Genomic DNA, 20,828 nt, shown 5'->3' on the forward strand with positions numbered 1-20,828 from the left:
ATCGCCGCAGAATAATGCAATACCTCCAATGTCAAACGCGTTTATTGTCGGTGAAAACACGTCCTCGTTAAATAACACTTAAAATGTGGGTAATTATTTGCGAAAAATCTAATTGTCAATCGCAAAAATGTGAAGACAATAATTACCGGAAACGAGGTAATTGTTGTGATTACGTCCTGTGCATTGTTCAGAAAATTTAGAAAATTTGTAGTGTGGTTTAAAATTTTTCAATTCGACACATATTTATTCAGTTACTGTAATAATAATAAGGTACGTCGTCGTCGTCGTCATCGCCTCCACCACCACGCTCAAGCGCGTCCAGATCCAACCCCAAAACATCTTCGGCCAAGAAATCAAAATCAATTGACTGAAAAAATCATATTCGTGTTAGTTGTTTATCACTAGAGAGCGGATTTCTAGGTTTAATGCTGTTTGTGAAAAACTTTTTTATATCTGTAACTTTCATATTTGGAGTCATTTGACACATTTTTTTTATGCTTATTTGCTTTTTTTCCAATTTTATGCATATTAAAACTTATATGCTTATTTAATGCTTTTTTCGACGAATATGAGTTTTAATGCATATTTTGTTCAAATGCCGACCTTGTCGGGATGACAAATACTTGTTAGTTAGACGTATCGTATCGTATGCATTTTACCTGGACTTGACCATTGAAGTACATACACTTATTCACAGAAAGGGTCTTGAGTAATAAAATTTTATTATATGATTGGAAAAATACTCCATAGATTTTATGACTTTAAATCCTTACTTCCGTTGATAATGAATTAAAGCTTTTAACCAGATGTTCTTTTTCGGCATTTTCCGGCAACTACCTACCTTAAAATTTTTCTAATGGAAACTTTTAAGGGGATTCGCTAGACGAGGGATACTATTTTTTTGGTTTTTTGTATGAAAAAATGATATTAATATAGATGTAACATACATCAAACTGCAGCTTTTTTCATATTCTAGAGCGCAGAGACCAGTTCAATCAACTAAAAAAATATGGCTGAGAAATATCGTAAAAAAAGCCCATTGTATGTTTTCTTTTCAAGTTTTTTGAGTCATAACCATCATAGAATCAATTGAAAATTCGCACATGGATAAAACATCACTTTTTACAGGGCGCAGAGTCATTAAATGTTTGCTAGTGGTACAATTTGTTTAAATAATAATGCGTTTATTAAAATCAAAATATACCACAAATTAATGCAAAATACGTCGAATAATTTTAACAGGAATATCAGAGGAAAATTAATGATCTATTGGTTAGCAGAGTTTTTAACAAAAACTAACAATTATTGAAAAAAATGGGTATCAATTCGACAGAATTTGAGCAGTTAGTTCAGTACTTTGCCGATAGGAGCGCCACTAAAATTTACGGAAGCGACTTTCCAGGTAAAACCCTTATCGCCTGCTCTACCATAAGCTGATTGTTAGAGTTCTCGGCTGATTTTTCTAATTTATGGCAAGGAACTCAGTTTTATAACAAGCCGCCAGGACCGGCCGTAGTAATCTATTGCTAAGGAAATTAACTTTTACGCAATGAGGTACTATCATAAAACCGAATTAAAACTGGGGAACTATAATATTTTTACTCCACCCAGGATCCTGAATTGAATACACATGATTACTAAAAATTCATTGTAATATTATTGTTAATATATATTTTGCTTTGTTAATTAATAAAACTAATAAACATATTTATAATAATAATAAAAAATATATAAAATACAGCTTTTGTTTAACACGTATAAGTAGCTAAGTGTATCTACTACTTATCCCAGAAAGGAGGTGTTTTAAAAAAGCCCTACGTCCAGTAACTTCTCCCTTCATTGTTTACTCGAAAAAAGTGCTCGTATATGTTTTCATTTGCCGAGAGATCAGTTTCAAAATATATTTATAATAAAAATATGCAAGTCTTGGTGATGAAAAATGTACTCCTAATAAATTATTAAAGTACATAAAAAAATAGAAACAAATTTTATTTATTTTAAAAAAATCTCTCGCAAAGGTAGGTTCCTCTTTCTTCTTAAATCAATTATTTCGGGCAATAATGCGCCAAAGAATTTGATTATTTTTTTTCTAACGTCACCTCAACATTTTGCTGAATAAATCCTATCTAAATTGTATAAAATATGATGAGTCTCTTGTTGTAATTTATCATCCCATTCATATTTTTTGCATTCGGATATACAGGGTGACTCAAAAAATTTAATGAATGCGCAAATTTATTTTATTGATTCAATCAGGACTACAAAACCTAATGATTTGAAATCTAATGTGAAAAAAAAACATAACAGGCATGCAGTCGTCACGTTTCCGATAGCGAGGGAAGTATTGTCTAAACTCTTTAGACCGATTTTTTTGATTTTTCCATTTCTCAATTTTTCAATGTTTCAGTTTGGGATTTTTTCACTGTTTCAATTCTTTAATTTTCTCCATTTTTAGGTTTTTCAATATTTCAGCTTTGGAATTTTGCAATATTTCGTTTCTTCAATTTTTCAAATTTTTGATATTGTGTTTTCTCGGTTTTTAAATTTTTCGATATTTAAATTTTTCAGTTTTTAAAGTTTTAGGTTTTTAGATTTCTCACTATCTCGACTTTTCGATTTTTCAGTTCCATGATTTTTCAATTTGTCGAATTTTTAAATTTTAGATTTTTTGTTTTCTTTGACGTATTGAGTTCTCGATCATTCGATTTTCTGAGTTTTCAGGCTTAGACTTTTTTTGTTGTTCAATTCTTGGATTTTTAAAATTTTTGTTTTTCAAATTTTCCTATTTATCAACTTACTGGGATTTCAATGTTTTGATTTTTTGATTGTTCAATTTCTCGATTTTTTGAATTTTTAGTTTTTGATACGATTTTTTTTTAATTTTCAGTTTTTCAATTTATTAACTTTACGATACTTCAGTTTTGCTCGATTTCGATTTCGCAATTTTTTGACATATTACTGTTGGGATTTTTCAATTTATCGATTCTTCGATTTCTCGATTCTTCATATTTTCGGTTTCTGGAATTTCTTCATTTTTCGATTTCTCAATTTTCCGATGTTTCAGTTTTACGATTTTTAAATTTTGTTATTTTTCAGTTTTCAATTTTTGACGTTTCTAAATTTTTCGATTTCTCAATTTTTCGATTAACTGTTTTTTTATTTTCCCATTTCTCTATTTCTCGATTTTTCAATTCTTCATTTAATTGTGGTTTTTCAATTTTTCGATTTCTGAAATTTTCAATGTTTCAGTTTTGGATTTTTTCACCTTTCCGATTCTTCAATTTTCTTTCCATTTTTCAGTTTTTCAAGATTTCAGTTTTTAATTTTTTCACTTTTTCGATTTTTCAATTTTCCTTCCATTTTTCAGTTTTTCAGTATTTCAGTTCTGGGATTTTGCAATGTTTCGGTTCTTCAATTTTTCCATTTTTTGATGTTTCGGTTCCTCGGTTTTTCAATTTTTCGATAAGTACGAGTATTTTAATTTTTCAATTTTTAAGTTCTAGATTTTCCGTTAATTTTTTTGTTTTCCTTGATGTTTTGATTTGTCGATTATTCGATTTTTCAAGTTCTCGGTTTAGATTTTTTGGTTTTCCAATTCTTCTATTTTTAAATTGTTTAATTTTTAGATCGTTCAATTTCTCGATTTTTAGATTTTTCAATTTTTCAGTTTACCATTTTTTTTTTCATTAATAATGTTTCAATTTTTCAATTATTAACTTTTCGATTTTTCAATTTTGGTCTAATGTGATTTCTTAATTTTTTGATTTTTTGACTCCTCTACTGTTGATGTTTTGATTTCTCGATGTTTCAGTTTTTGAATATTCCGATGTTTCGATTTTTCGACTTTTTAGCTTTTCGAGTGTTCAATTTGTTGATTTTTGAATTTTAGATTTTTGTTTTTTTGATTTTTTTGGTGTTTCGATTTCCCAATTCTTCAATTTTTCGATATTTTAATTTTTCAATTTTTCGAATTTTTAAATTTTTGATTTTTCTTTTCTTCTATTTCTCAATTTTTGGATTTTTTAAATTTTACATTTTTCAATTTTACTATTTTTTGATACTTAAATTTCTCAATTTTTGACGTTTCTAAATTTTTCGATTTCTCAATTTTTCGATTAACTGATTTTTTTATTTTCCCGTTTCTCTATTTCTCGATTTTTCAATTCTTCCTTTAACTGTGATTTTTCAATTTTTCGATTTCTGAATTTTTCAATGTTTCAGTTTTGGATTTTTTCACTTTTCCGATTCTTCAATTTTCTTTCCATTTTTCAGTTTTTATAAGATTTCAGTTTTGACTTTTTTCACTTTTTCGATTTTTCAATTTTCCTTCCATTTTTCAGTTTTTCAGTATTTCAGTTCTGGAATTTTGCAATGTTTCGGTTCTTCAATTTTTCCATTTTTTTGATGTTTCGATTTCTCGGTTTTTCAATTTTTCGATAGGTACCTATATTAATTATTCAATTGTTAAGTTCTAGATTTTCCGTTAATTTTTTTGTTTTCCTTGATGTCTTGATTTGTCGATTATTCGATTTTTCAAGTTCTCGGTTTAGATTTTTTGGTTTTCCAATTCTTCGATTTTTAAATTGTTTAATTTTTAGTTCGTTCAATTTCTCGATCTTTAGATTTTTCAATTTTTCGGTTTACCGATTTTTTTCATTAAAATATTTTTATTTTTTCAATTATTAACTTTTCGAATTTTCAATTTTGGTCTAATTTGATTTCTTAATTTTTTGATTTTTTGACTCCTCTACTGTTGATGTTTTGATTTCTCGATGTTTCAGTTTTTGAACATTCGGATGTTTCGATTTTTCGACTTTTTGGCTTTTCGAGTGTTCAATTTTTTGATTTTTGTTTTTTTGATTTTTTCACTGTTTCGATTCTTTAATTTTCCTTCCATTTTTAGGTTTTTCAATATTTCAGCTTTGGAATTTTGCAATATATCGTTTCTTCAATTTTTCAAATTTTTGATATTGTTTTCTCGGTTTTTAAATTTTTCGATATTTTTATTTTTCAGTTTTTAAAGTTTTAGGTTTTTAGATTTCTCACTATCTCGACTTTTCGATTTATCAGTTCCATGATTTTTCAATTTGTCGAATTTTTAAATTTTAGATTTTTTGTTTTCTTTAATGTTTTGAGTTCTCGATCATTCGAGTTTTCAGGTTTAGATTTTTTTGTTGTGCAATTCTTGGATTTTTAAAATTTTTGTTTTTTAAATTTTCCTATTTATCAACTTACTGGGATTTCAATGTTTTGATTTTTTGATTGTTCAATTTCTCGATTTTTTGAATTTTTAGTTTTTGATACGATTTTTTTTTTAATTTACAGTTTTTCAATTTACTAACTTTACGATACTTCAGTTTTGCTCGCTTTCGATTTCTCAATTTTTCGACATATTACTGTTGGCATTTTTCAATTTATCGATTCTTCATTTCTCGATTCTTCATATTTTCGGTTTCTGGAATTTCTACATTTTTCGATTTCTCAATTTTCCGATGTTTCAGATTTACGATTTTTAAATTTTGCTATTTTTCAGTTTTCAATTTTTGACGTTTCTAAATTTTTCGATTTCTCAATTTTTCCATTAACTGATTTTTTGATTTTCCCATTTCTCTATTTCTTGATTTTTCAATTCTTTCTTCAATTGTGATTTTTCAATTTTTCGATTTCTGAATTTTTCAATGTTTCAGTTTTGGATTTTTTCACTTTTCCGATTCTTCAATTTTCTTTCCATTTTTCAGTTTTTCAAGATTTCAGTTTTGAATTTTTTCACTTTCTCGATTTTTCAATTTTCCTTCCATTTTTCAGTTTTTCAGTATTTCAGTTCTGGGATTTTGCAATGTTTCGGTTCTTCAATTTTTCCACTTTTTGATGTTTCGGTTCCTCGGTTTTTCAATTTTTCGATAAGTACGAGTATTTTAATTTTTCAATTTTTAAGTTCTAGATTTTCCGTTAATTTTTTTGTTTTCCTTGATGTTTTGATTTGTCGATTATTCGATTTTTCAAGTTCTCGGTTTAGATTTTTTGGTTTTCCAATTCTTCTATTTTTAAATTGTTTAATTTTTAGATCGTTCAATTTCTCGATTTTTAGATTTTTCAATTTTTCAGTTTACCATTTTTTTTTTCATTAATAATGTTTCAATTTTTCAATTATTAACTTTTCTATTTTTCAATTTTGGTCTAATTTGATTTCTTAATTTTTTGATTTTTTGACTCCTCTACTCTTGATGTTTTGATTTCTCGATGTTTCAGTTTTTGAACATTCCGATGTTTCGATTTTTCGACTTTCTGGCTTTTCGAGTGTTCAATTTTTTGATTTTTGAATTTTAGATGTTTGTTTTTTTGATTTTTTTGGTGTTTCGATGTCCCAATTCTTCAATTTTTCGATATTTTAATTTTTCAATTTTTCGAATTTTTAAATTTTTGATTTTTCTTTTCTTTTATTTCTCAATTTTTGGATTTTTAAAATTTTACATTTTTCGATTTTACTATTTTTTTATGCTTGGATTTCTCAATTTTTCAAGTTTTCAATACTCATTTTTTCAGGATTTAAATATTGAGAACTTTTCAATTTCTGGATTTTCAATTTTCAGGTATTTTAATATTTTGGTTTCTTAATGTTTCGATTTTTGGGTGTTTTGATTTTTCGATTTTTAAAGTTTTTGCGGGAGTATTATTTGTTGTGCTGCATTTGACGGGCGAGGGAAGTTCTGTCGAAATAACCTTCGATCAATTTTTATACTTAGCACGTAGGGTTCTTACTAAGCATTCCACATTTAACCGAACAGTTATTAATTTAACTAAGCAGCTATTATTTCACCAAGCATATATTATTTTTACTGAAAATTTATTTTTTAACTGAGCATTTATTATATAACTTAGCATTTATCATTTTTACCGAGCAAAAATACAGAGCGTTTAAAAATAGAACTGTGCATTTAATTTGTTCCCTTATCTAAATAACAAGAAAGCGGTATTAATAATACATTTAGGCGAATAAACTAATAGACGGGCTTGATAAGCTTGTGCTTATTTAAGCGCTTATTCTTAATTTTTTTGTGCTTATAAATCCGCTCTCTATTTATCATCGATCTCTCTTACGTCTGGCATAAAACCGAAGTCTCTTTCGCCTGACAAATCGCCCGAAGTAGTCTCTGCGTGCAATAGTGTGGCGAAACATCTGTAGATTTGTTCAGTACTGACTTGCTCCCCTGTTGTGGTCAAAGCTTCAATAAAGTCGTCTCTAGGCATATCTGAACCCCCATATTCGTCCGTAAACGTAGTAATCGCCTCGAAAGCTTCCTCCAGAGCGTCAATAGTGTACCCGTACGCCGGCTTATGGTTAATAAAAAGCTTAACAAATTCACAAAATGTGACTTTGTCTTTGAGAATGCCGCTATCATCGAATAGTTTGTAGCGAATATCGGTCAAAAGATTTTCAATCTGGGGGTAAAAACAAGAATGAGTATAGATATTCTAGTAAAGTTGACTGTATACCTCGTATTCTGACGGGTAATACCCACAAGCTCTCATCAAATCGGGTAATTCACCTATGTTGATATAGTTCGTAACGGTCCTGGGGGCCGATATTTGCTCCCCTTGTTGCAAAATTTGCATATAGTAGAAAAGATCGCGCATCTCTTGATACAGAAAACCACCTCGTCCCCCTTCGATGAGACAATAGTAGGGTTGAAGTTCCAAACCACCCAATATGTGCATGGTTTCTACACTCCTAAATATAACTAGTTATATATTGGGGGTTCTGGATCATCAAAATCCGCTCACGTGGTTCTAACTTTCCACATAAACACAGTCCGGTCGTCTTTTCCCACAGTAAATACGTGTCGTCCATCATTCGAAATTTTAAAATCTGCAATCTAAAGTCACGTTATTTAATAACTAAGTTAGTAATTTTGTTAAGACGGGTTTACTTCGTCGGGGTGACCAAGACAACCCACAAATTTAAACGGGTTACCATCGACTGGCATCATCTGGATCCCGAAATGTTTCTTAGTCATGAAAATAAGATACTTCTTGTTGGATTTAGGCAGAAACTGTGACAATAATAATTAATATAAGTCAAACTTAAAACGGTGTTGTAGTGCCTCCATTTTGCGAACGTGGCTGTCCTTGAAGCACCCATAAGCTGGTCCTAAATACACAGCCGTGCACATGGACGTCCTCGAGCTTATAGCTTTGTATTTATGCTAAAAATTTGTCCAGAGAGAAGTTAAGGCAAAGTGGTCTTAAGTGGGATTTATAAACTTGCTCTTGACGTTGAATTTCAAGGGGTTTTAGACATATTTTAAGTTTCTTATCGTCGAAATAAGTCTACACATATTAAGAAAAACGGGCGAAGTATAAGCCCCGCCCACCCACCCTGTCTCGATTGTGATGATTTTTTTATTCGACGTGAGTCAAAATGGAGGAGCTTAACTACAAAATCCTTATGAAGTTTAAAAACACGTTTTTGAGTATTGTGTTGTTCAAAGAATACTATGGTAAGATTAGACGTGATCTTGGAAATACAGTTTTCTTTAATTTCAAGATGAAACGAAAAACATCTTAACAATAAAAAACACAATTTTTTTTAAGTTCTTGAATAATTTTGGAAAAGATTTTTAAATCTTTATAAAAGATCCTCAATTTTTTTAAGGGATCTTTAAAGTGAATGTTAAAAAGGCTATTTAATATTAAAAAAATTAAATCCTGTAAATTTCGACGATCTCGGAAATCCTGAAAAATCTTTAAAATTTCAAGAACCATGTTCAAGGTTTTGAAAAAATTTTGAAAATTGATTTAAATATAAATTTCGGAACTTCTTTTTCTGAATTCTTTAAACAACTCTTGAAAAATATTGAAAATTTAAATAGGGTTCTTCAAAATTAAAAAAAAAGTACAAAAAAATCTCGAAATTTTAGAAAGCATCTTTAAATTTGTAAAGAGATTGATAATCTTGAAAAATTAGAAAAATTTTTGACGTGGACTTCTAAAATTTTTAAAGAGCTTCAAAAAACTTTGAAAAATCTCGAAATCTTAAAAAAAACTTCGATTACTGAAAAAAGTGCTTGAAAATATTGAAAGTTCAAGATGAATCGAAAAACATCTTAATATTGAAAAAACACAAATTTTTGAAGTTCTTGAAAAATGTTGGAAAATATTTTTTAAATCTTCATAAATGATCCTCCATTTTTTTAAAGGATCTTTAAAGTGAATGTTAAAAAGGCTCTTTAAAATTAAAAAAACTAAATCCTGGAAATTTTAGGGATCTAGGAAATCCTGAAAAATCCTTAAAATATCAAAAACAGTGTGCAAGGTTTTGGAAAAATTTTGAAAATTAATTTAAACATAGATTTCGGAAATGTTTAAAAAAACTTCTTTTTTTGTCTTCTTTTAACAAATCTTGGATTTTGAAAAAATCTTCAAAAATATTGAATATTTAAATCTGGTTCTTCAAAATAAAAAAAAGTAAAAAAATCTTGTAAAAAATATTGGATTTTTAAAAAAAATCTCGAAATTTTAGAAAACATCTCTAAATTTGTAAGAAGCTTGATAATCTTGAAAAATTATGAAAATTTTTGACGTGGACTTCTAAAATTTTTAAAGATCTTCAAAAAAATTTGAAAAATCTCAAAATGTTAAAAAAAAACTTTGATTACTGAAAAATGTTCTTGAAACTACTGATATTTTTTTAATTTCAAGATGAAACGAAAAATATCTTAAAAATGAAAAAACGCAATTTTTTTATGTTCTTGAAAAATTTTGGGAAATATTTTTTAAATCTTCATAAACGATCCTCTATTTTGTAAAGGATCTTTAAAGTGAATGTTAGAAAGGCTCTTTAAAATTAAAAAAACTAAATCCTGAAAATTTTAAGGATCTAAGAAATCCTGAAAAATCTTTAAAATATGAAGAACCATGTTCAGGGTTTTGAAAAAATTTCAAAAATTAATTTAAATATAGATTTCGGAGATGTTAAAAAAACTTCTTTTTCTGTTTTCTTTTAACAAATCTTGGATTTTGAATAAAATCTTGAAAAACATTGAAAATTTAAATATGGTTCTTCAAAATTAAAAAAAATACAAAAAAATCTTTTAAAAATGAAATTTTAGAAATCATCTTTAAATTTGTAAGAAGCTTGACAATCTTGAAAAATTATAATAATTTTTGACGTGGACTTCTAAAATTTTTAAAGATCTTCAAAAAATTTTGAAAAATTAAAAAAAAATCTCAAAATCTTAAAAAAAACTTTGATTGCTGAAAAAGTTCTTGAAAATGTTAATAAAAGACCTTGAAAATATTGATATTTTTTTAAATTTCAAGCTGAATCGAAAAACATCTTAAAAATGAAAAAACACAAATTTTTTAAGTTCTTGAAAAATTTTGAGAAATATTTTTTAAATCTTCATAAACGATCCTCCATTTTTTAAAGGATCTTTAAAGTGAATGCTAAAAAAGCTCTTTAAAATTAAAAAAACTAAATCCTGGAAATTTTAAGGATCTAAGAAATCCTGAAATATCTTTAAAATATGAAGCACCATGTTCAAGGTTTTGAAAAAATTTTGAAAATTAATTTAAACATAGATTTCGGAAATGTTAAAAAAACTTCTTTTTGTCTTCTTTTAACAAATCTTGGATTTTGAAAACAAATCTCGAAATTTTAGAAAACATCTTTAAATTTGTAAAAAGCTTGATAATCTTGTAAAATTATGGACATTTTTGACGTGGATTTCTAAAATTTTTTAAAGATTTTCAAAAAATTTGAAAAATCTCAAAATCTTAAAAAAAAACTTTGATTTCTGAAAAAAGTATTTGAAAATACTGATATTTTTTTAAATTTCAAGATGGATCGAAACACATCTTAAAAATGAAAGAACACAAATTTTTTAAGTTCTTGAAAAATTTTGGGAAATATTTTTTAAATCTTCATTAATGATCCTCCATTTTTTTAAAGGATCTTGAAACTGAATGTTAAAAAGGCTATTTAAAATAAAAAAAAAAATAAATGCTGGAAATTTTAAGGATCTTGAAAATCCTGAAAGATCTTTAAAATTTCAAGAACCATATTCAAGGTTTTGAAAAAAATCTTGAAAAATATTGAAAATTTAAATATGATTCTTCAAAATTAAAAAAAAAAAGTACAAAAAAATCTTTTAAAAAATTTTGGAGTTTTAAAGAAAAATCTCGAAATTTTAGAAAACATCTTTAAATTTGTTAGGAGCTTGACAATCTTGAAAAATTATGAAAATTTTTGACGTGGACTTCTAAAATTTTTAAAGATCTTCAAAAAATTTTGAAAAATTTTGAAAAATCTCAATATCTTAAAGAAAACTTAGATTACTGAAAAAAGTTTTTGAAAATATTGATATTTTTTAAAGTTCAAGATGAATCGAAAAACATCTTAAAAATGAAAAACACAAATTTTTTAAGTTCTTGAAAAATTTTGGGATATATTTTTTAAATCTTCATTAATGATCCTCCATTTTTTAAAGGATCTTTAAACTAAATGTTAAAAAGGCTATTTAAAATTAAAAAAATTAAATCCTGTAAATTTTAAGAATCTTGAAAATTCTGGAAGATCTTAAAAATATCAAGAACCATGTTCAAGGTTTTGAAAAAATTTTGAAAATAATTTAAATATGAATTTCGGAAATGTTTAAAAAAAACTTCTTTTTCGGTCTTCATTTAACAAATCTTGGAATATGAAAAAGATCTTGAAAAATATTGAAAATTTAAATATGGTTCTTCAAAATTAAAAAAAATAATTACAAAAAAATCTTTTAAAAAATGTTGGATTTTTAAAGAAATATCTCGAAATTTTAGAAAACATCTTTAAATTTGTAAGGAGCTTGACAATCTTGAAAAATTATGAAAATTTTTGACGTGGACTTCTAAAATTTTTAAAGATCTTCAAACAATTTTGACAAATTTTGAAAAATCTCAAATTCTTAAAAAAAACTTTGATTACTGAAAAAAGTTCTTGAAAATATTGATACTTTTTTAAATTTCAAGATGAATGAAAGAATATCTTAAAAATGAAAAAATTGAAATTTTTTAAGTTTTTGAAAAATTTTGGGAAATATTTTTTAATTCTTCATAAACGACCCTCCATTTTTTTAATGGATCTTTAAGTGAATGTTAAAAAGGCTCTTTCAAATTAAAAAAACTAAATCCTGAAAATTTTAAAAATTAATTTAAATATAGATTTCGGAAATGTTTAAAAAAACTTCTTTTTCTGTCATCTTTTAACAAATTTTGGATATGAAAAATATTGAAAATTTAAATATGCTTCTTCGAAATTAAAAAAAAAGTACAAAAAAAATCCTTTAATGGATTTTTAATGAAAAGTCTCGAAATTTTAGAAAACATCTTTAAATTTGTAAGGAGCTTGATAATCTTGAAAAATTCAAAAAATTTTTGACGTAGAATTCTAAAATTTTTAAAGATCTTCAAAAAATTTTGAAAAATCTCAAGATGTTAAAAAAACTTTGATTCCTGAAAAAAGCATTTGAAAATATTGATGTTTTTTTAAATTTCAAGATGAATCGAAAAACATCTTAAAAATGAAAAAACACAAATTTTTTAAGTTCTTGAAAAATTGTGGGAAATATGTTTTAAATCTTCATAAACGATCCCCCATTTTTTTAAAGGATCTTTAGAGTGAATGTTAAAAAGCCTCTTTAAAATTAAAAACCTAAATCCTGGAAATTTTAAGGATCTAGGAATTCCTGAAAAATCTTTAAAATATGAAGAACCATGTTCAAGGTTTTGAAAGAAGATGGCTATGTATATTAAGAAAAAAGGCAAAATATAAGCCCCGCCCACCCGTTCTATCTCAATTGTGATGATTTTTTTTGATTCGCCGGGAACCAAGAGGGCGGAATTTAACTGCAAAATACTACGTGTTATTCACAGAATACTTAAAGCCAAAGATTAAGCCCCACCCACCCCTGCCCTGATCTAAATCGTAATGAACTTTTCATTCGTTGGCTGACCTAGGGGCGGAGCCTAATTGAAAAATCCATATTTCCTTACAAAAATTTACCATTATAAACGTGTTTTAAGTTTCTAAGAAGAAAAAAAATCATCACAAATGAGATGAGGAAAAACATGTTTTTAATTTACTGTAAAGAAATAAGTATTTTGCAGTTGAACTCCGCCCTCTTGGTTCACGGCGAATAAAAATATCATTACAATTGAGATAGGGCGGGTGGGCGGGCTGACATTTTTCGTTTTTGTGAAAAGATAGGCAAAATATAAGTACACTGGTAACGTCAGCGACAAGTTTATAAATCGACCTTTAGTACCTTATCATCTGCTATCAAAAAATAGCCACTCTTGCTGAACTTCCCTCTGGGATAAGGGATAAAATACATCGGGATATCTTTCTGCTCTATTCGATCTCGAGTCAAAATGTCGAGTTCTTCGTCACTGAAAAATATTGTTAATAATTTGTTACAAATGATAGTTCTTACTTGTCGGCGATGTTTGTGTATTTGATGAGGTGTCTGTCTTTCCCGATGGTGTAAAGACCAAAAGGGTCTTCATCCAAGAAGAGCATGTTGCAGATGTCTTTGTAGTGAGAGCGCACTTTCCCTTTAAAAATCCAGTCTTCGGTATCCGTGTCATAGTAAAAGGCAAATACTGTCATATTCGAGTCCTGTAAATGTTTGCGTGAACAAACTCGAAACGTGGTGGGTCATCGTCACTCACAAAATACGCCATTTGCAAAGAACTTTGAGAAAACGCTATACTGACTACTTTGTCGTTGCTGAATTTGAACGGATCCACATAAATCTGGGCTAGTAAAACCGGCTGGAGAAACCACAGTTCGCCGTTGCTTCTCCCACAGGCTAGATGTAGACCTTGAGGGAAAAATTTTTGGAAAAGTGGCTACAATGACAAGATTGGTACTAACATTGACTAGAATACTTGACGGTTGTTATCAAAGCATCGGGGTCGGTTTCGGGTAGAAATGTAGTGAGGACTTCTTGCTCCGTCTCGTAGTTGAAAAGAACCATACGGCCTTTGGTATACGCGATTACTAGATAAGGCCTTAAAACAAACTTATAGGTTATGAAGGTTTCGGTTTTTAGTACTACATTTCTTCGTGGACATCAATCGCTGCCACGTTGCTGTCCGCTGTAGGGAAAATAGGCAACAAGCGGTGATCTATGACGTTCATCAAATACATAGTACCGTCCGCTGTTTCTGAAATTTAAACCCAGTTTATGCGATTTTTACTAGTCAGTTTTACTTATAAAGAAATCTCTTGTGATGAATGGACGGTTCTCCAGGGTTGCGTCTCTCGGTACTTGTTCAAGAATCAGGCGTTCGTACTCATCAGAAAAATCCACAAAACATTCGTTAATGAGACCACTGGATGTATCTTCCGCGTTGTCTGGTGTGTCGGTTGTTTCCTGATGGACCAGGTTATATTTTCGTGGGTTTAACTTAAAGCTTATGGATTTGATGGGTTTGGTTATTTGTCTTGAAATCCAGTAGAGCAGTTTGACGCATTTGTCGAAAAACATTATCGTACCGTTGGAATCTCCGGTCACAATTAATCTAATCAAAAAGTACCAAAGTAACAAAAAATTGGTCTAAAGAGTTTAGACAGTACTTCCCTCGCTGTCGGAAACTTGACGACTGCATGCCTATTGTGTTTTTTTTCTCATTACATTTTTGTAGTGGGAATTTAAAAAAAAATTGCGATGACGTCATCAACAGGACACGTATATCAGTTGGGATAGATGTAGTGTAATACTAAGAATAAAATTATTATATTCTCAAATTTTCGGGAAAATGAATTGGGTCGTTTTGAATATTGATTTGTAATAATCAGTAAAATAACGAAACAATTTACTCACGTATACGTATCAGAGGCAACTGAAAATCGTGTATGTATAAACATTCTTAATTTAAGATGACAGGCGTAACAGCATACGTGAGAGTCAAACAGAGAAACTGTAAACAAAACGACCGTCGGTTTTATTGCTTCGACTTCCGCTTATTATATAAAACATTGGGTTTTATTTTAATTCTTGACGGTGAAATTCACAATTGGTTGATTATAAACATGTCTATTTCACATTCGCGGAACCAAGTGAACGCATAAAACAAATGCAGGTATGTAATGTTAAAGTCGATGTAAATAAGCGTGCTACCCTTATGTTTCAACCGAGTTTTTCCTTTAACAAATTTTGTGTCTACCAAATTGGGTTGGTTGGGGTGTAATACTAATAATAAGTGTTGCCTTTAATTTAATCAATAAAATAAATTGACTTCATTAATTTTTTTGAACCACCTCTTAAGAAAATTTTAAAAATATGAATGGAATGATAAATCACAAGTACAAACTCATCATATTTTTTGCATTTTAGATAGGATTTATTCAGCAAAATTTAAGGGTGACGTCATCAATTTTTTTAGGAGGGATGAACAAATACATTTTGAACAAAAGTTTACCATGCTTATAATAACTTTAAAATATTCCCAAGATTTCAAAGCATTCGGTTTTGTAATTCCTGATTAAATCGATAAAATAAATTCACGCCTTCATTAACTTTTTTGAGTCACCCTGCATATGCAAATCCAAAAATATGAATGGAATGATAAATCACAAGAAGAGACCCATCATATTTTGTACATTTTAGATAGGATTTATTCACCAAAATTTTGTGGTGACGTCATCAGTTTTTTGTAGAAGATAACCAAATATATTTTGACTAAAAATTTATTATGCTCTTTATAACCTTAAAACATCTGCAAGATTTCAAAGCATTCGGTTTTGTAGTTCCTCATTAAATCAATAAAATAAATTTACGCATTCATTAATTTTTTTGAGTCACCCTGTATATGCAAATCGAAAAAATTTGAATGGAATGATAAATCACAAGAAGAGACTCACCATATTTTGTACATTTTAGATAGGATTTATTCAGCAAAATTTTGTGGTGACGTCATAATTTTTTTAGGGGGGACGACCAAATACGTTTTGATCAAAAATTTACCATGCTTATGATAATTTTAAAATATCTTCAAGATTTCAAAGCATTCGGTTTTGTAGTTCCTGAGTAAATCAGTAAAATAAATTTACGCTTTCATTTATTTTCTTGAATCACCCTGTATATGCAAATCCAAAAAATATGAATGGAGTGATAGATCACAAGTACAGACTGATAATATTTTGTACATTTTAGATATGATTTATTCGGCAAATTTTCGAGCTGACGTCATCAAGTTTTTGGAGGGGATAAGCAAATATATTTTGACTAAACATTTATTATGCTCTTTATAACTTTAAAACATCTGCAAGATGTCAGAGCATTCCGTTTTGTAGTTCCTGATTAAATCAATCAAATATATTTACGCATTCATTAATTTTTTTGAGTCACTCTGTATATGCAAATCCAAAAAATATGAATGGAGTGATAAATAACAAGTACAGACTCATCATATTTTGTACATTTTAGATATGATTTATTCGGCAAACTTTCGAGCTGACGTCATCAAGTTTTTGGAGGGGATAAGCAAATATATTTTGACTAAACATTTATTATGCTCTTTATAACCTTAAAACATCTGCAAGATTTCAAAGCATTCGGTTTTGTAGTTTCTGAGTAAATCAGTAAAATAAATTTACGCATTCATTATTTTTTTTGAGTCACCCTGTATATGCAAATCCAAAAAATATGAATGGAGTGATAGATCACAAGTACAGACTCATCATATTTTGTACATTTTAGATATGATTTATTCTACAAACTTTTGAGCTGACGTCATCAAGTTTTTGGAGGGGATAAGCAAATATTTTTTGACTAAAGATTTATGATGCTCTTTATAGCCTTAAAACATCTGCAACATTTCAAAGCATTCTGGTTAGCAGATTAAAAATTAAATTTCAAAATGTTGTTTTATAATTTTGATTTTTTTTCCAAAAATCTGGACGTTTCGGGTGAAAAGTCGATTCAGAGTTGTAAACTACATGTGTAGGACTATGTTATTTTATACAATTGAAAACCCATTTATAGTGAACCAAGAGTTATAAGGTTATATGGTCATCATAAAATCATCCCATTGTGTCGAAGTTAAGTTGTTTACAATAGAAAAGGTTTTAGGATCGTAAATAACGTGTCCACTGTAGCTCGACCGGCTCTTGTGGTTTCGTTCAGGGGTGGCTTTCACTAAATATGAAAATCCACCACTCCACTATTTCTTTACTACCTGCAGCCGCTGAGGGTTCCGAAATAACCACTCGCTTTGAAATCCGGCCCTGTTAAATATGAGCAAGAAATGTTTAGAAGATGATTTATTGCCAACCGGTCAGCTTAGTGCGAACCACACAAAGGGGGTATTTATTTGCGGTCAACTACTTTTATGATGGCCATATAACCTTATAGCTCTTGGTTCACTATACTATGTACAATTTTGACGTCATCGCATTAGTGGTGGGGATGATTAGACAAATTTTGGTTAGCGTTTTACCATCTACATGATATTCTTAATATAAGTACAAAATTTCACAACAATCGGTCGAGTACTTTCGGAGATTATCTGTCTAATAAAAATCCGGGACAACAGACGGACAGACGGACGGACAGACGGACAGACAAACGGAAATGGGAGACCTATTTCTTCGTCTTCTAGGGGTCATGAAAGATCGAGAAAACGTAAAAGTAGAGAGTCGGCCGACGGACTCGATTACAATACTTCCTTTGCTTACGCTCGGGAAGTAAAAAGTACGACTTACTGGTCTATGGATGTGAGACAGTTGATATACGCCCTGCTGATTTTGATACACTTCACGTAGAATTTTTCATTGTCAATCGCTTCGTCGGCATAATTTCTAGCATAGATGGTAGTTCCAAAAACCAGAATACTACCTTTGGAAGAAGCAACAAAAGATTCGTGGCAATGATTAACGTAAGTAGCATCCGAGTAGTGACCAACGCGGAGGTTTGAAGGAGTCTTAGGGTGAATAGTTTTGGTCACTTTATTACTTTCGAAGTCCCAGCAAAAGAACAAAACCGACTTCTCGAACACGATCATGAAATGTTGCTCTTTATTTGGATGGAATTCGATGGATTTGGGTGCCCCCAAGTTGTTTTCGTTGGTATAGGTATCTGATAATTGTATTAAAAATGGGTTGGATTGAGGGTGGTTGGATTTGTTATTATTATTACCATCGGGTGCGTCTTTGCCGTAGGTCCACAACCAAAACTCGATGGTAGTTTCGTCTTGGTCGCTGATGATTACTAGCAGTTTTGCGCTAGGGCTCATACCAATTAAGAGTAAATTATTACCGCTTGGGGGGTGGTTGAAGATCGTCCACACCATAGTACTAAAACAATTATTTTACCAAAGAAACTCTGGCTTGGAAAATTACGCTTTATGTGTATCCCATATCATAATAGTGTTGTCTGGACCATTATCAGCTGTTGCTAACCACTGCCCGGTCTTATCCAAACACACACTAACAATTTTGCTTTGCTAAAAAAACCAAGCTTTTTAAAAAAATAATGCAACTATTGACCACCCACGTGTCCTCTTAGATGGTTCATTGTTTTGGTACAGTAGTTATACAGAATACCGATATTCGACGCTGTATAAAAAATCTGGCACCTCTCTTCGTCGCTTAAATTTATCACAGGCACGTTTACGTCGAACCCGAAAACCCATTCCATCTCCTATTAATGCACAAATTGACTCCAATTTAAAACAAAGTCATTTTACTAACAAAAGGTTTCAGTAGACAGTTGTACGAAGTGTTCTTGAGGACGGCATCTGTACCTAGCTCGTTGTTGTCGTCGATTAGTGAGTCCAAAAGAGGAAGATCGATTTCTGGACTGCTAAACCACTCAGGAACGGTTTGCTGTTGAATTTCTTTGCCTTCGGCATAGTTCAACATGATTCTTGATCATAAACAGAAATGATAGAATGGTAAATAAAATCTGGCATTTTTAAATGTCAATCGTCTGTAGCAACTAGATTAGCGGTTGTCGGTTGTGTAGGGACTACGAAAAAAGTTGCAAATAACTGCTCCGTACTCCAGTCTTGATCTCACCAAGCAAAACTGAAGATTGTAACAATCATTAATAGAATTAATTTCTATGTATAATTTGAGATCAGGAAGTTCGTTAATAAAGAGTGAAAACAACAAGGGTACTAAGTTCGATCCCTGTGGGACCCCAAAGGAGCTAAAATTTCTGTATTTCACAAATAAGATTCTACTGTTCAGATAAGAGTGTAAATATTTCAATAAGGAATTGATCATAAGGCCTGGAATTCTAGATGTTCCTTTTTTGCTTTGAATAAAGCTTCATTTCTTCAATCTCGATTTGCGATTTTTTGTTTCGGTTTTTTATTTTCTTTATTTTCTGAATTTTTCGGTTTTTCAATGTTCTGATCTTATAATTTTTCTTTTTTTCAATGTGAACTTTTTTATTTTTTGGGTTTTCATTTTAAACGTGTAATAATAATTTTAAAACTTTTTCAATTTTTCATTTTTTTTTTCGAAAAAATTGCAAAACTGTAAAATTAAAAAATCGAAAATGAGACACTGAAAAAATCTAAAAATTTGAAATCAAGAACTTTAAAAACTGAAAAACCGAAAGAATTCTTAAAAAAAAAATTAACATAAATTAAGCATTTATGATTTTTATACCGGGTGTCTAGAAAATGGCGGATTACCTCTTCCACGGTACGTTAAATTCTTTATGGTGCAGAAAAAAAAAAACGATCAAGATAGGGCGGGTGGGTGGGATTATCTTATATGTTGCCCTTTTTATACATCAGTTTTGTTCTTTTCACAACAAGAAACTTAAAACATGTTTAAAATGGTAAATTTTTGTAGGGAAATATGGTTTTGGAACTTAAGCACCGCCCCTTGGTCTGACAACAAATGAAAAATTCATCACAACTGAGATAGGAATGGGTGGGTGAGGCTTAATCATTGGCTTCTTTTCCTTAATGCATATATAGTTTTATTTCAACAACAGAATACTTAAAACGTAATTCGAATCTCAAATTCACCATTTGTTATTTAAAGAAGACTAAAGATATATAGTAAGAAAAAGAAACCGAAGCCTATGCCCCACCCACCCGCCCCGATTTCGACTGTGATAAATTTTTTATTCGTTATGAGATAGGGGGCGGAGCTTAATTGCAAAGTCCGTATGTTTGGGACATCATCGTATTGTTGAAAATAGACTATTTAATAAAAATAGGGAATGAATATTTCTATTTTTGGCCAAAATTCCTCCGAAATTTTCAGTTATAGCCGTCAATCTTGGACTAGGACTATCAACATGCCATAGTTTTGGATTCGGTTTGTCTAGATCCATCTCCCAGAATGTTTTATGTATTTTTAAGCAACTTCGCGAAAACCCAAATTTTTCAGTGCAAGATGTTTAAAAGGGTAAATTTTTGCAGAGAATGATCGAATTTGCAGTTATGCTCCGCCTCTCGCTCTGACAACGAATGAAAAATTTATCACAATTAAGACTGGGGCGGGTGGGTGGGGCTTAATCATAGCTTCTTTTTATTAATATGCATTGTAGTTTTTTTTCAACAACACGATACTTAAAAACATGTTTCAGATGGTAATTTCTTATAGAGAAATGATAATTTGATGATGATTTTACAATTAAGCTCCGCCTCCCGGTTCACGACGAATAAAAAAAATCATCACACTGAGATAGGGTGGGTGGGTGGGGCTTATGTTTTGCCTCTTTTTATATATTTATATGTAGTTTTTACTACAAGAAATTCAAAACATTTTTAAAATGGTAAAATTTTGTAGGGAAATACGGATTTTGCACTTAAGCACC

The 20,828-nt window shown here is 29.8% G+C and overlaps 1 protein-coding gene across 1 annotated transcript; it reads right to left on the reverse strand.

Annotated features, from left to right (window-relative positions):
• Positions 1-242: 242 nt before the first annotated feature.
• LOC135134010 (cilia- and flagella-associated protein 251-like) lies at positions 243-18,947 on the reverse strand. Its single transcript, XM_064062580.1, has 17 exons — positions 18,737-18,947; positions 18,540-18,686; positions 18,386-18,489; positions 18,183-18,340; positions 17,750-18,122; positions 14,255-14,565; positions 14,100-14,208; positions 13,916-14,052; positions 13,711-13,862; positions 13,473-13,657; positions 13,305-13,428; positions 8,103-8,204; positions 7,929-8,051; positions 7,783-7,874; positions 7,495-7,729; positions 7,099-7,440; positions 243-367 (listed from the first exon to the last, which is right to left on the reverse strand). The coding sequence occupies exons 1-17, from the start codon at positions 18,905-18,907 to the stop codon at positions 248-250; spliced, it is 2,985 nt and encodes a 994-aa protein (XP_063918650.1). The 5' UTR covers positions 18,908-18,947; the 3' UTR covers positions 243-247.
• Positions 18,948-20,828: the final 1,881 nt, after the last annotated feature.

This window comes from Zophobas morio, unplaced genomic scaffold, assembly GCF_036711695.1.
Source record: "Zophobas morio isolate AGI-343-1 ecotype UQ-CSIRO unplaced genomic scaffold, CSIRO_AGI_Zmor_V1 ptg000004l, whole genome shotgun sequence".
NCBI classification, from domain to species: Eukaryota; Metazoa; Arthropoda; class Insecta; order Coleoptera; family Tenebrionidae; genus Zophobas; species Zophobas morio.